We start from the raw sequence: 13,477 nt of genomic DNA on the forward strand, positions 1-13,477 counted from the left end.
TTGTAACACAACACTGCTGTCTGTACTGCACTAGTCCTTACAAGGGACCTCTCTTGCCACTACAACAGAGGCACAATGCTTGATGGGCCTTTTTGGCTTTTAGAGGCAACATACAGCACATTTAGGTGTTATTCTGACCCACAACATGGCGAGGTTGAGTGGAGACCTGAGTGCCAAAACGTTCTGCAACAAGCCCATGCTGTAGTGCTTGCTACTCCACCACCCGAGACCCAGCAGATCCAGCGGCACCCGAATGTGGCAAGTAAGGCTTCTGTGTGGGTTCTTTGGCAAATGCCAGTAGGGGAATGGAAGCATAGACCCTGAGGATTTTGGAGCAAGTCCACACCTTCTCTTTTTTTCACACCCTCTTTTGAAGATTGCTATTCTCCTTTTGAGAAATAGATCTTGGTTTGCTACTAGGCCCTTTCAGAAGTGAACACCTGACCATGGGATTGGGTGCTGTATGATCTAGCAAGTCATAAATTGGAGCGTGCACAGCAGTCATCTCCTGTGAGCTGGAAATGGTATACAAGGGCTAGAGATCAGGCAGGTTGGGAAGGCATAAGCAAGTTGCTTGAAGAGGTAACTCAGCTCCTGTGACAATTACTCTTCCTGAAAGCCTTCCTTTCCTCTCAGTCTGTAACTCCTGGCCGCGTGGGGAGTTCCTTAGGACTAGTTGACTAGGAGGAAGTAATTTAGGTCTGGTTTACAGTTTATTCTGCCCAATATGCTAGAATCAGCTGGTTGCTGAAAAAACTTCTGTAGCAGTACAATTCCAATCAGTTATGTCTATGAAAGATTCTACTGAAGGGAATCTTCTCAGGGAGCAGAATTTTGAGCAGTACATTTGATTGTCTATGCTGTCTAAATTGAGCATGATCCAGAAGTATGGATCTAAACTCTAGTATTCAAGGTCAGTTACTCATTTTTAAAAAAAAAAATTTATTTATTTGGCTGCACCGGGTCTTAGTTGCAGCACACAGAATCTTTAGTTTTGGCATGTGGCATCTAGTCCCCTGACCAGGAACTGAACCCAGGTCCCCTGCATAGGGCTTCCCTGGTGGCTCAGATGGTAAAGAGTCTGCCTGCAATGTGGGAGACTTGGGTTCAATCCCTGGGTGGGGAAGATCCCCTGGACAAGGAAATCACTACCCATTCCAGTGTTCTTGCCTGGAAAATCCTGTGGACAGAGGAGCCTTGCAGGCTACAGTCCATGGGATTGCAAAGAGTCAGACAAGACTGAGCGACTTCACTTTCTTTCCTTTTTTTCACCCCTGCATTGGAAGCATGGAGTTTTAGCCACTGGACCACCAGGGAAGTCTCACTCGTGGTATGATGGATGGTGAGGGTCTTGGAAAGAAAAGACATAGAAGACAAGTGACAAAGGGCCTGGGGGTGAGATATATGGAAGGACCTCTCAGTGGACAGAGTTGAAGGTTATTGTGCTCTGGGAGAATGTTCACCAAAGGACTGTGCAAACCTGAGAATACACTCTGAAGACATACAACTACGGGGAACACAATTAACCAAAGCCCTAGCTGCTGCCCTCTAATGCATACCACTGCACCTGGGCTGGTTCACACGTCCCATGAGCTGTTCCCAGCAAGTGACTGAGAGAGGCAGGGATACTCAGTTCAGTTCAATTGCTCAGTCATGTCTGACTCTTTGTGACCCTATGGACTGCAGCACGCCAGGCTTCCCTGTCCATCACCAACTCTTGGAGCTTACTCAAACTCATGTCCATCGAGTTGGTGATGCCATCCAACCATCTCATCCTCTGTTGTCCCCTTCTCCTCCCGCCTTCAATCTTTCCCAGCATCAGGGTCTTTTCCAATGAGGTAGTTCTTTGCATCAGGTTGCAGTTTCAGCTTCAGCATCAGTCCTTCCAATGAATATTCAGGGTTGATTTCCTTTTGGATGGACTGGCTGGATCTTCTTGCAGTCCAAGGGACTCTCAAGAGTCTTCTCCAACACCACAGTTCAAAAGCATCAATTCTTCTGTGCTCAGCTTCCTTTGTAGTTCAACTCTCACATCCATACATGACTACTGGAAAACCAGAGCTTTGACTAGATGGACCTTTGTTGGTAATGTCTCTGCTTTTTAATATGCTGTGTAGGTTGGTCATAGCTTTTATTCCAAGGAGCAAGTGTCTTTTAATTTCATGGCTGCAGTAACCATCTGCAGTGATTTTGGAGCCCCCCCAAAATAAAGTCTCTCACTGTTTCCATTGTTTCCCCATCTATTTGCTATGAAGTGATGGGACTGGATGCCATGATCTTAGTTTTCTGAATATTGAGTTTTAAGCCAGCTTTTTCACCCTCCTCTTTCACTTTTATCAACAGCAGGCCTATTCCTGTGACAGCTGCCTTTGGCTCGAGGACTTCCTATTGGCCTTGCTGAACCTACATTAATGAAGAGGAAGCTCTCAGTAATCAAGAGGACAAGATAATGTACTTTGCAGTGATTAGTCAGCCTTTCTACAATCATCCTAATCCCCATGGGCCACGTACAGCAATGGCCACACTGGCCAAGAATGGAGGCTCAACAACATGGATCTCCCTCCTCCCTGTCCCACTGAGTGCCTGAGCTGCCAATTGCAGAGACCAATACTTAGCCCCAAACATGGGCACCTGGTGATAGACTTATTACATTAGATTCCTTCTATCATGGAAGAGGCAGCTGCTTAGTCTCACTGGAAAAAGACACACCATCTGGATGTAGCTTTGTCTTCAGTGCCTCTGCCAGCCTTACTGTGTTGTTGTATCCTGCACCACACTGAACCTTATCAAGCAGCAGCAAAGGAGTGTGTGTTAATCTGCTTGGGCTGCCATAAGAAAATACCATAGACTGACTGGCTTAACCAACAGAGACTCTTCAGTTATGGAGGCCAACAAATCTGAGATCAAGGTGTGGCAAGATAGGTTTCATTCTGACCTCCTTTCTTGGCTTGTAGGAGGCTGCCACCTTTCTGTGTGCCCACATGACTTTTGTGCACCAGAGATACAGAGCCAAGACTTTCATAAAGGCATTAATCCCATTGGGCCAGGCTTCCACACTCATGACTTCATCTAAACCCAACTTACCTCCCAAAGGCCACATCTTCAAATATTATGCATTGGGGGTTATGATTTCACCATATGAATTTGGGAGTGGACACAGACATTCATAACAGAGTGTAGCAACAGACTGACACCTATGGAATTTATTGGTCGTGTCATGTACTTGATCGCTCAGAAGCACCTAGTCTGTTAGAATGACAGAATGATCTACTTAATACTGTTACTTACAACTGGGAAAAACTAATCTAAAAGCTAAGGTTCTTATAGGATGCAATTATGCTTTGTGAAGTGAAGTCGCTCAGTTGTGTCCAACTCTTTGCGACCCCATGGACTGTAGCCTACCAGGCTCCTCCCTTCATGGGATTCTCCAGGCAAGAGTACTGGAGTGGGTTGCCATTTCCTTCTCCAGGGGATCTTCCCGACCCAGGGATCGAACCCGGGTCTACCGCGTTCCAGGCAGACGCTTTAACCTCTGAGCCACCAGGGAAGCCGCAATTATGCTTTGTATTGGTCACCAATGAATATACTTTTATCCACCAAGCCAAAATACATTAGTCTGGGAATCAGGGGGTGAGCACCTAATAATTCACAGAATTTTTGCTTCCCATTGCTGTGACTGTGACTCCCTTGGTTCCCAAAGGAGGAAATGTTTTCACCAAGGGACCTAACAGTGTTTCTACTGAATTGGGAGTTGAGACTCTACTGACCTTATTTGGCTTGTGCTGTTGGGGTTAATGCCAGTGGGCCTGAAATTGGTCTGGTCAAGGCATGGCATATCCTGATGAATAGTGTTGTTTTGTAACCATGTATCTGAGGAGTTTTAGGGTGTTTTTTTTTTTTTATTGTTTATTGTAACAGTGAGATAGATGATTTATACCTGGAGACTTCTTTTTTGCCCACTCAAGCCCACACAAAAAAGTTGGTTGTTGGGGCTAGTTTTTAGGCAACAGAATAATTCAATGGCACTGTTACTAAATGTGAGGAGTTAAGACTTCTGTTTCCTCATTCTGGGGAGAAGGTAAAGCATCTTTATTTGTACAGAGGATGGTGGGCTGCAGTGCATGTGGTCGCTAAGAGTCGGACACGACTGAGCGACTTAACTCTCACTTTTCACTTTCCTGCATTGGAGAAGGAAATGGCAACCGACTCCAGTGTTCTTGCCTGGAGAACCCCAGGGACAGGGGAGCCTCGTGGGCTGACATCTATGGGGTCACACAGAGTCGGACACGACTGAAGTGACTTAGCAGCAGCAGCAGCAGTTACATCTTACGAGAGCCACAAAGCTATGTTCATTGTATAGAGATTCAATTATGGATAAAAGGATGAGCAGCCAAAAAGATGGGCTGTGCTGGTTACTAAGTTATTGTCTTTCAGCTTCAAAGACAATAGACAATCTCTAATAGTAGACAACCTCTCTACTTCCTGTCACTTGCTTTGTCATGCTGGGGCTGGGATCTCACAAAGTACACTTCTTTATCACCCAGCTTTCTGTTAGGCCCTGTAAATAAGGGGTAAACAAGAGACATGGTAGAAATCTAGAGGAAGGACCAGGGACTTGCTCCTTCCTCTTTTGCTTCCTACTGCTGATGACATCATCTGTGCAGTGATTCTTCACCCTGGCACTGAGAGTTAGTCTAGGAGCAGCAGTTGGTTTAGGTTTTCAGTGTTTTCTGGAGCCAGCCTCATTATACATGCTTAGAGAGAGCAGCACCAGCTGGCTGGCACACATTCTTAAGACTTTTGAGCTCCTAAGACATTAATACCAGTCAGGGCCTCTTCCCCAGACACCCGAGTCTCATTTCCAAGGGATCCCTCATTCAAGCTTGTGTTTTAATAATGTCAGCCTCTTTTCTTATTTAACTAGCCCTATTGATGTTAGCTGTTTTGTGCATTTATTATCTCTGTGACACCTCAGTATCCCCTTTTGCCTTTCCAGTTATCTAGTAGCAGGTCAGTGATTCTTCACTGTGGATACTATTTAAAAATGGGTACAGTTTCTGTTCTTACTGGACCCTGTTGGATACAGGGACACCTATACATTTATATAAACAGATAACTATAGCAAAATGTTAACAGTTTTTGAATCTAGAAAATAACCATATGGGTGTCCACTGTATTACTCGTCCAACTTTTTGGTATGTTTGAGACCTTTCATAATACAGCATTAGAGATAAAGGTCTTTTACCAGAATAAAAAAGTAAACCTGATAAAGGGTGAAAGTGTCCAAAATTCTAGGTTACGTCTTTTGTTAGTATAAGGAAATGATACATAAGAACTGTGATTGCTCCAGAAACCAAGCTGATGCCATTACCAAAAAGAAAAAAAAAAACAACAAAAAGTCTGTTTTTCTATTTATATCTAGGGAAGGGTCTACTATGTCATACCATCAAAATTCAAATTAAGTAGATGAAATATGACCTCTGTAGAAAAAAATGAAAAGGTTCCCTAGGGAAAACTTGTCCAATTGTTTCATCTTATAGGGGACAAGTAAGAGTTGTCCAAAATTGATAGTAAAAATAATGGAGTAAAAACTTTCCTATTAGCCATTCATAAAAGTAAGACTGGAAACCAAGTATATGAAGTAAGTCTCTCGGTTGCATGTGACAGGAAACTGCAGAAGAGGGAATTAGTTTATAGAACTAAAAAGTTAAAAAAGTATAATGCATTTAGGTGCGGAAGCAACGTTGTAAGGAACCTCTTTCCTTTTCTTGGCTTTGTCTCTGCTGGCTCCACCCTCTGGCAGGGAAGTTGACAACTGGAAGCTCCAGACTCACACCACTTTTCTAAAGATGTTGAAAATCAGATATTTGGGGAAATTGTAATGAGAGTAAGTTTACTTTTAACCAATCATCCACTAAGAGTGACATCTGCTGGTTATAAAATTATGTCTTTATACTTTATACATCTTGGCTTTTTGCAATTATCAATGACCTCATATTGTGAAAATATAAGAAAAAAATTATTTCTTCCTTGGAAGAAAAAGAAACAACATATAGGACTTAAACCTGCCAATATATGTACCACTGAAGATTTTTTAAATTAAAAAAAGAAGAAATTCAAGTTTTCATTTTAGCAGACACTGCAGTCTCTTTCATTTGATCAGAGGAAAATGAACTGTTATAGAATTTAAAAAAGAATGAAGAACTTTGTTAGCCGTTGCCTTCAGAATGTCCTTTGGATTTTTGTTACAGAGCAGAAATTAATGAATGTAGTCTAAGAGAAAATTCTAGTGGACTAATGGCTGGCTATCATAAGTCATTTGCTTTTGGCACTTCATCCTAATCTTGCTATTGTATTGTTAGGTCCCAGGCTTCATTCATGCCTTTGCTCCCATCCCTACTTCCTTCCTATCTTTAGATATGTATACATATTAAACTTCGTATATACTCTTCCAGATTTTTTCCTGTATCAGCTTTGGAAATTTCTCCCACTGCTCTTGATGTTAGATTATACTAGGAAAAATTAGGACTTATATTTTCTAACTAAAATTTTTATAGAAAAGAAGGGGTGTATTTATGTTCATTGATAAAGCATTTTGGTGGATAGTGATAGTTTTGTGTAGGAAATATAAATTTCAATTTGCATACTCAAGTGGCATCTAAATTTGATAGATATCATTCCCCTTCAAGTTAAAAAATTTGTTTTCAAAAATGCTATGATTACCCACCTTATAAACTTTGTGGACACCCCTGATTCTTTCCATGTGAGAAATTCCTAGAGGGAAAAAAATCTTCAATCAAAGGGCTATGAAGAATCAACAGAGGAAGTAAAATTAATACTGCCATGACAAAAAACTGGAAGTAGTAGGAGATGGATGCTTTATAAATTCAGTGCTTACATATTATCTAGAGGAGTCAATATATAACTTCTGACTCTTATAAGTCAAAACTGGCGTATGTATATTTGGTGTAACATATTACTTAGATATTTTGGGGGGGACTATAAATTGTTAAAACAGCAACTGTTAAGGTAACTGGGCAGGAAGGGGACTGTGGCTTTTCACTATACGACTCATTTCTTCTCCAGCTTTGAGCATACAGGGCTTGGATAAAACTGTATGATTTTTATTTTTGAAATAAAAATCCTAGTTTCTTTACGTTTACAAACAAATCTAGCCAATTATCATCCAGGAAAGTATATCAACCTAGAGTTCCACGGGGACTTTTTTTTGGTGGCCCTGAGTTACTACAGTGACTTCTATGTTAATTTCTCTATTATTTATATTTTGATCCATTCAAAAGTTTTAATCTTAGAAAAATACATATAGCATAAGGTATAAAATAAGTGAAGAAACTGGGCCAAAGGAAAACTAAGTGTAGGAAAAATAAGATGAGGTGAGAGGGCCAAAGAATCCATCAGAACCGTCTGGAAAGCTGGTTGAGAATGAAGCTCCTTGGCCCAGGCCAGTTAAATTAGAATTTCTTGAACAGGGCTCTAGGATCTCCTCTTTAGCTGCCCCAAAGACTTGGGGTCTAGATATAACTTAAAAGAAGACAAGGAATGACTACCAAGATATCAGGATGTTTATTAGTGTCATGGAATTTAGAGCACAGAACCAGAGGAATGGACATTCAGACTAACTCCAAATAATACATTTAAAAATAAATCTTATGTTAACTAGGATCATCCTTTCACTATCACATTTCATAACCCTCTTCTGATAACATTATGTCCCTAAAACAACCCTTAAGCACATGGAAGGACTCAGTATGTCATTTCATCCTTTGACTTTGACTTTTAACGTGAGATGGTATGTTCTGGGAGGTCTTCTCTTTTTCTCTTGGCTCTATTCATAGCCTATTATGCCAAATAGCTTGGATATTCCAGTGTTTGGGTGTCTTTTTTATATGTATCACATCAAAAGGCTAAACAGATACTTAGAAGAATCCTATATATTAGTAGCACTTAATCTTTTCTGCTGCTTGTGCTCTTAATTCTCAAAACATATTTTAATGTCTCACATGAAAATCGAAAGTTAAAAATGCTGAACTTTCTAAAACATAGGATTTGGTATATCATAAATATAAAAGAGAGAATTATAGCTTAATTTTACAATGGACTGAAGAATATGTTAAAAACTATACACAAAAAGTTTGTCATTTTACAGTGACTTCTGCTGGAGCTGTAGTTTTTGTTCAATGATATCTGAGAAACGAGGAACTTTTTTTGAAATAGCCACACGGATGTCATCACTCATATTCAGGCAGCTTCTGGACTTGGTTTTAAAATGCAAAAGTGATGAAAATCCCAACTCACAAAGGTATGTAGTTGCAAATGGTATAAGGATTTCTAGTGCTGTCTTTGCCAGGCTGGGAAACACTGTGAATTGAGCACACCAGAAATCCTCAAGCTTCATTGTCTCAAATTCCATTAGGATTTGGCCACTAGCTCGTAATTCAGCAAGATCATTTTTCACTAAATAACCATCATCGACAAAGTCCAGATTAAAAAGAAATGGATCCAGTATCCATTTACTTGCCTCATCAAGATCTCCAACAGAGAAATAGCCGTTGAAGAAGCTGCTCAACTGTTGTAGGTGCAGGGTTATTTCAGCTGCGATGCATAAAGCTTCATTATCGGAAACAACAATTTCTTCAAGAAAAGGAAAGTTGGTAAAATTTCTTTTCTCAATCCGCTTTAGCCAAAATGGAAACTTCCTAACAAAGGCAGACAACTTCTCTCTAGCTGATACTGTGTTCATTCCAGTCCTTTGCATAGATGCACTAAGTTCATTTAGGTGTTTGAATAAATCTGCAAGGTATGCAAGGTGAATTTTAAACTCTTTGTTTTCAAAGCCATCAACTAAATTGCTGCTTTGGTGGTGAAGAAACTGATTTATTTCTTCATGCATTTCAAAAATATGAGTAAGTATCTGGCCTCGGGAAAGCCACCTCATTTCAGTATGGAAAAGGAGAACACTATACTCTATTCCAATTTCTTCAAAAAAAGCCTGAAACAGGCGATGATTTGGAGCTCGCCCTTTGATAAAATTTATTACCCTCACCACAGTAAAAAGAGCATCCCTCAGTTTTGTAGGCAATGTCTTTGTGACAAGTGTATGAGGGTTCAACAAACAATGTGTGATCACGATATGAGGTACCTCTTTTTTCACACAGCAAACAAACTCTGAATTTTCTCCTAGCATAGAAGAGGCACCATCAGTACAAACAGAGCCGCATACATCGAGTGCTATCTTATGTTTCAAAAAGAAGTCTCTGAACAGGTTAAACACATCTTTTCCCTTCATTGTTAACTGCAGTGGTTCACAGAACAGGAATTCTTCTACAATCTCTCTCTCTCTTATGTATCGCACAAATGCCATCAGCTGACTGCAGTCATCCATGTCTGTTGTCTCTGCAAGCTGAATACCCACTTTAAGAGGACTGGCTTTGATATCTTCTAGAACTTGCTGTAAGATATCCTGGCTCATTTCATCAATTCTAGAATGGATGACATCATCTGATAAGGGAACCTGCTGAAGCTTCTTTTGTGCATCTGGTCCCAAAACTATTTGTGCTATTTCCAGTGCACAAGGTTTCACTAATTTTTCAGCTATTGTATGAGGATTCTTCTCTTTGGCACATAAATATGCGAACTGATATGATGCCTGTAGTAAGGCATCTTCCTGAGATGCAACTCCAAATGTTTTCAGGGTTTCACTCTGATCAGCTGGTACTGGCACATGTTTCAGGCTGCTGAGATCGTGCCCACCTATACCACCATGCTGTCTGTTAAAATGGTCAGACAGTTTTGACGGTCGGAGGTCAGCATTTGAAAATACCGAGTTACACAGTACACACTGTGGGCGCTGAGTCCCATCAATCTCTGTCACACAGGTGAACCAGTAACGAACATAGTCATCGTCCCATTTGCGTTTCTTCGACATGGCACCCCAAACTTCTCACGCAGTATTCCACAGATGTTGGAGACTTTTGCTTGGAAGTAAAATATAACCCAGACATTAAAAACCAGTGGCTAACTGAATTAAAACAAAGCCACTTCTCATGCCATCCCGTCATCTGTGTACACGTCAATAAATATCCTGTAACATGTCAGTTCAAAGTAAGCCATGACAATATGACAACTTAAATTGAGCAAACTCACAGCTAAAGCCTTGGAACAAACACCTTGCCACCAAGTTATATATGAGAGATTAGGGCTTATGCAAATTGTGAATACCCTGTAAGTTCTCTATTGGTGAGCTGCAGTTATGGCTTACTTTGTTTTCAATGATGTATATTCCAAACAAATCTGTACGTTTTGTATCCCCAGAAAAGGCATCTCACTGCCATCCCTCCCTTCCATCCTATGCTAGAGATGCATGCACACCCCCAGTTATAAACTAGTGAATGGAGAAGGAAGTCTTCACTAAATACTCTAAGGACAGATTCTGACATGGTGGCTAGTTCTTTCTAATATATAAGGATTTAAATCAAATAGTCTATAAAACTAGTTGATCCTTGAGTGGCTCTGACTCCAACCTAAGCAGAGAATTTCAAACAGGTCTGACTAAGCCACATGTGACACAGAAGCAGGATACGCACTATCAGTCCGTGATTCATACTGTCATATAAAAAAAGCAAGCAAGTGGCTCAGGAGAAACACAACTACTCTTGTTATTGAAATTTCAGAAAAAGTCCTCGCATAGAGGAAAAGCCTTAATTATAGTAGGAAAGGATGTAGAGGGCAGGTTTTCTTTAGTTTACTAAATAAATGGAGGAATCATCTAAGTCTCTTGCTAAAATACATATTCCTGGACAGCTCTGGAGTAGGGGCCCCAAATATGTACTCTAAATAAAGTGTTTTAGATAATTTTCCTGAATAGTACCCAGAACAGAAATCTCTTAACGAGATTGCCTATCACAATCACTGGGAGCACTTCTGAAAGAAAACTTTTCCCTGTACCACCTCAGAACTAATACATCATCATTCTCCAGAAGTAGGACAAGAGAAGCGAAAATACAGTTGTCCAGGTGATTCTGATACACATCCAAGTACACAGACAGATTTAGAGGAATGAACACATCCCCAGGCCAGTTCCTAGCCTTATAGATACTCTAGGTTGCTAAGTAAACACTAAGTGCTTTAAGACCCATTTACCTTTTCTGAGTTGATGACAACTTCCTATGAAAGCTGAGGGACCTAAAAAGAAAGATATGTTTTTCTTTTTCTCTTTTTCCCTCCTGAGCAATGAGTAATGGTATAATCCACATGTAGGCTCAAATATGCCTTAGAAATCAATTCTGTCTCCCATATAAATGATTCCCAAAGTTCTGTACCACAGAATATGGCTGAAATAATGTAACAGGGGTACACTGAAATCCAAATACCCACTTTAGCCATAAAAAAATCACAGTAAGTAAGCCAAGAATATTTACTTAAAGCCCTAGCTTGCTAGAGGCTCTGCCAAGAATAACAAGTTGTAAATTGTGCTTCTATGTAACTAGCCAAGTTGATCTACCATATGGTTGCTATTGACCAGTTTAAAATTGAAAGATGTCTGCCAGTTGGTAAAGACAATTTAGAGTTGATCTTAAGCTTTCTTTTGTCAAGTGAGGAGATCATGGGCAGACTGTGTTTAGAACCTCTCCTAACTGATAACAGAATTATGAGATGAACATAAAAAAATGCTTATCTTTCTGTATATTGTTATGTATATTTTGGGGGTACAGAGAAAGTGAAGGAGAAAGCTTTACTTCAAATGATTTTCTTTACTTCAGGTTTAGTTCTAATGACTTCCAACTAGAAATTATAGGATGAGTTAAGAGTACATTCCTATCCATTCTATGCTACTCACATATATTTTGATTGAAGATTAACCTGTTTGGAACAAGAGAATTTTTAGAAAAATTCTTCTCCCTCCCCCTCAAAAAGGGAGAACAGGTAGCAAGAAGTTTTAAGATCCTCAAAGATGAACTTACCGCCCAAGAGGCTTTCTTGTGTTATAGAATCTCACAATTCTCACTTGTTCCTTTGTGGTATTTAGCAATCACAATACCCTAAAATATGTAAACATTAAAAAAAGCATCATCTTATTAAGGAATTATTATTAACTGAAACAGTGTGATCATGGTATGGTTGTGTTTTTTAAAAGTCTTCATCATTAGAAACACAGACTTAATTATTTACTGGTGGAATGATGTCTGGGCTCTCTGAAATACAGTACTTCAGCACACACACACAATGCAGGTAGAAATAGAAAAGGACTGGTCTTGAGTTGGCTGGCTGATGGACACACATCATTACACCGTACTCTCTATGTATGCTGGAAATTTCCCATAATAAACAGTAAAATAAACAAAAAGTCTTACTTACTAAGATAGACATAATTAGTTTTCAGAAAGATTTTTGAGAATTTGCTGAAAGCCATCTGAAGATGCAGAATGAAAGAACAGATGCAACAGAGTAAAATGTTTTGCAAGTTTATGAAGGGTAGATATGAAACAGTATCACAATTGAGAGAAAAATCAGTCAGTTACAAGTAAACATTCATACAACAGAAACACCCGGGGAAGGCTAAAACATCTATGTCAGCAGTGACACCACCAAAGTGCGGCAGTAAACCTTAAACACCAAACCAAACACAATCAGACTTCTACGTGGCCTCTGCCTATGCCAGTCCATGGTAGGTGCAGGTATCCAGGGAGGCAGAGGATTGAAAATTCACTATTTTTACGTTATTAAAAGCAAAAACCAGGAGAGAAGGTACGGGAATGCAATAGCCGAGCAAATGCACCAGAGGCAAACGCCTGGGATGCTGGCTTTGTCACTTAGAGGCTGGGACCTGTCCAAGCTTCAATGCCTCAACTGGGGATGACAACAGTACCTACCTTATAGGGCTGTTGGGAGGTTTAATTATGAGCGTGCAAGTAAACGACATGGGCTTGTAACTGCTAAGGCTTGGTGTATTATAAAGGACGGAGCATTTAGGAGGCTGCCCGGGCGAGCTAAGGACGCCGGTGGCGCGGGAAGAAGACTGCTCGGTCTCCAGCCGACGGCTCCGAGACACAGGCGCAGGCCCAAGGGATGCTCGGGCTTCTTTTAGGCGCCCGTTTCGGGCTCCACTTCCCTCTCTGCTCAGGCTGGGGCTCAGCCTCCGGGAGCTGGAACCAGTCTAGGCGGCGGCTTCTTGGGTGCGACCCCGGAGCAGGACCCTGCGAGGCGCGGTGTGATAGCTGCGCCCGCAGCGTCCCCCGCTCCTACCGCGCCGGGCTCCATCCGGGTTCTCCTGGAGCCTTCCCGCCCGCAGACAGGGCGAGGCGAATCCTCGCACGCAGGCGCACTGGCAAACGGCTAGGGCCCCCCCACCGCCTCCAGGAAGGAGCACGCGCGCTGGTTCTCTTTTCAGGTTGTGTACGTGGAGCTGGGAATTTTCTGCATGTTCTGTCTGCAGAGAAGATGCATCGTAGAATCTCAG

At 41.1% G+C, this 13,477-nt stretch overlaps 1 protein-coding gene across 2 annotated transcripts; it reads right to left on the bottom strand.

Moving 5' to 3' along the window:
• Positions 1 to 7,565: 7,565 nt before the first annotated feature.
• Positions 7,566 to 13,329, bottom strand: FAM200C (family with sequence similarity 200 member C). Of its 2 annotated transcripts, XM_061424240.1 has the most exons (4): positions 12,891 to 13,329; positions 11,982 to 12,059; positions 11,161 to 11,202; positions 7,566 to 9,995 (listed from the first exon to the last, which is right to left on the bottom strand). In XM_061424240.1, exon 4 carries the CDS (start codon positions 9,944 to 9,946, stop codon positions 8,162 to 8,164), a length of 1,785 nt encoding a protein of 594 aa, XP_061280224.1. In that variant the 5' UTR covers positions 9,947 to 9,995; positions 11,161 to 11,202; positions 11,982 to 12,059; positions 12,891 to 13,329; the 3' UTR covers positions 7,566 to 8,161. The 2 variants fall into 2 exon arrangements, with proteins under 2 accessions (XP_061280224.1, XP_061280225.1); XM_061424241.1 differs by lacking the exon at positions 11,161 to 11,202.
• Between the last annotated feature and the right edge of the window lie 148 nt (positions 13,330 to 13,477).

The sequence above is a fragment of the Bos javanicus genome, chromosome 7, assembly GCF_032452875.1.
Source record: "Bos javanicus breed banteng chromosome 7, ARS-OSU_banteng_1.0, whole genome shotgun sequence".
Classification (NCBI taxonomy): Eukaryota; Metazoa; Chordata; class Mammalia; order Artiodactyla; family Bovidae; genus Bos; species Bos javanicus.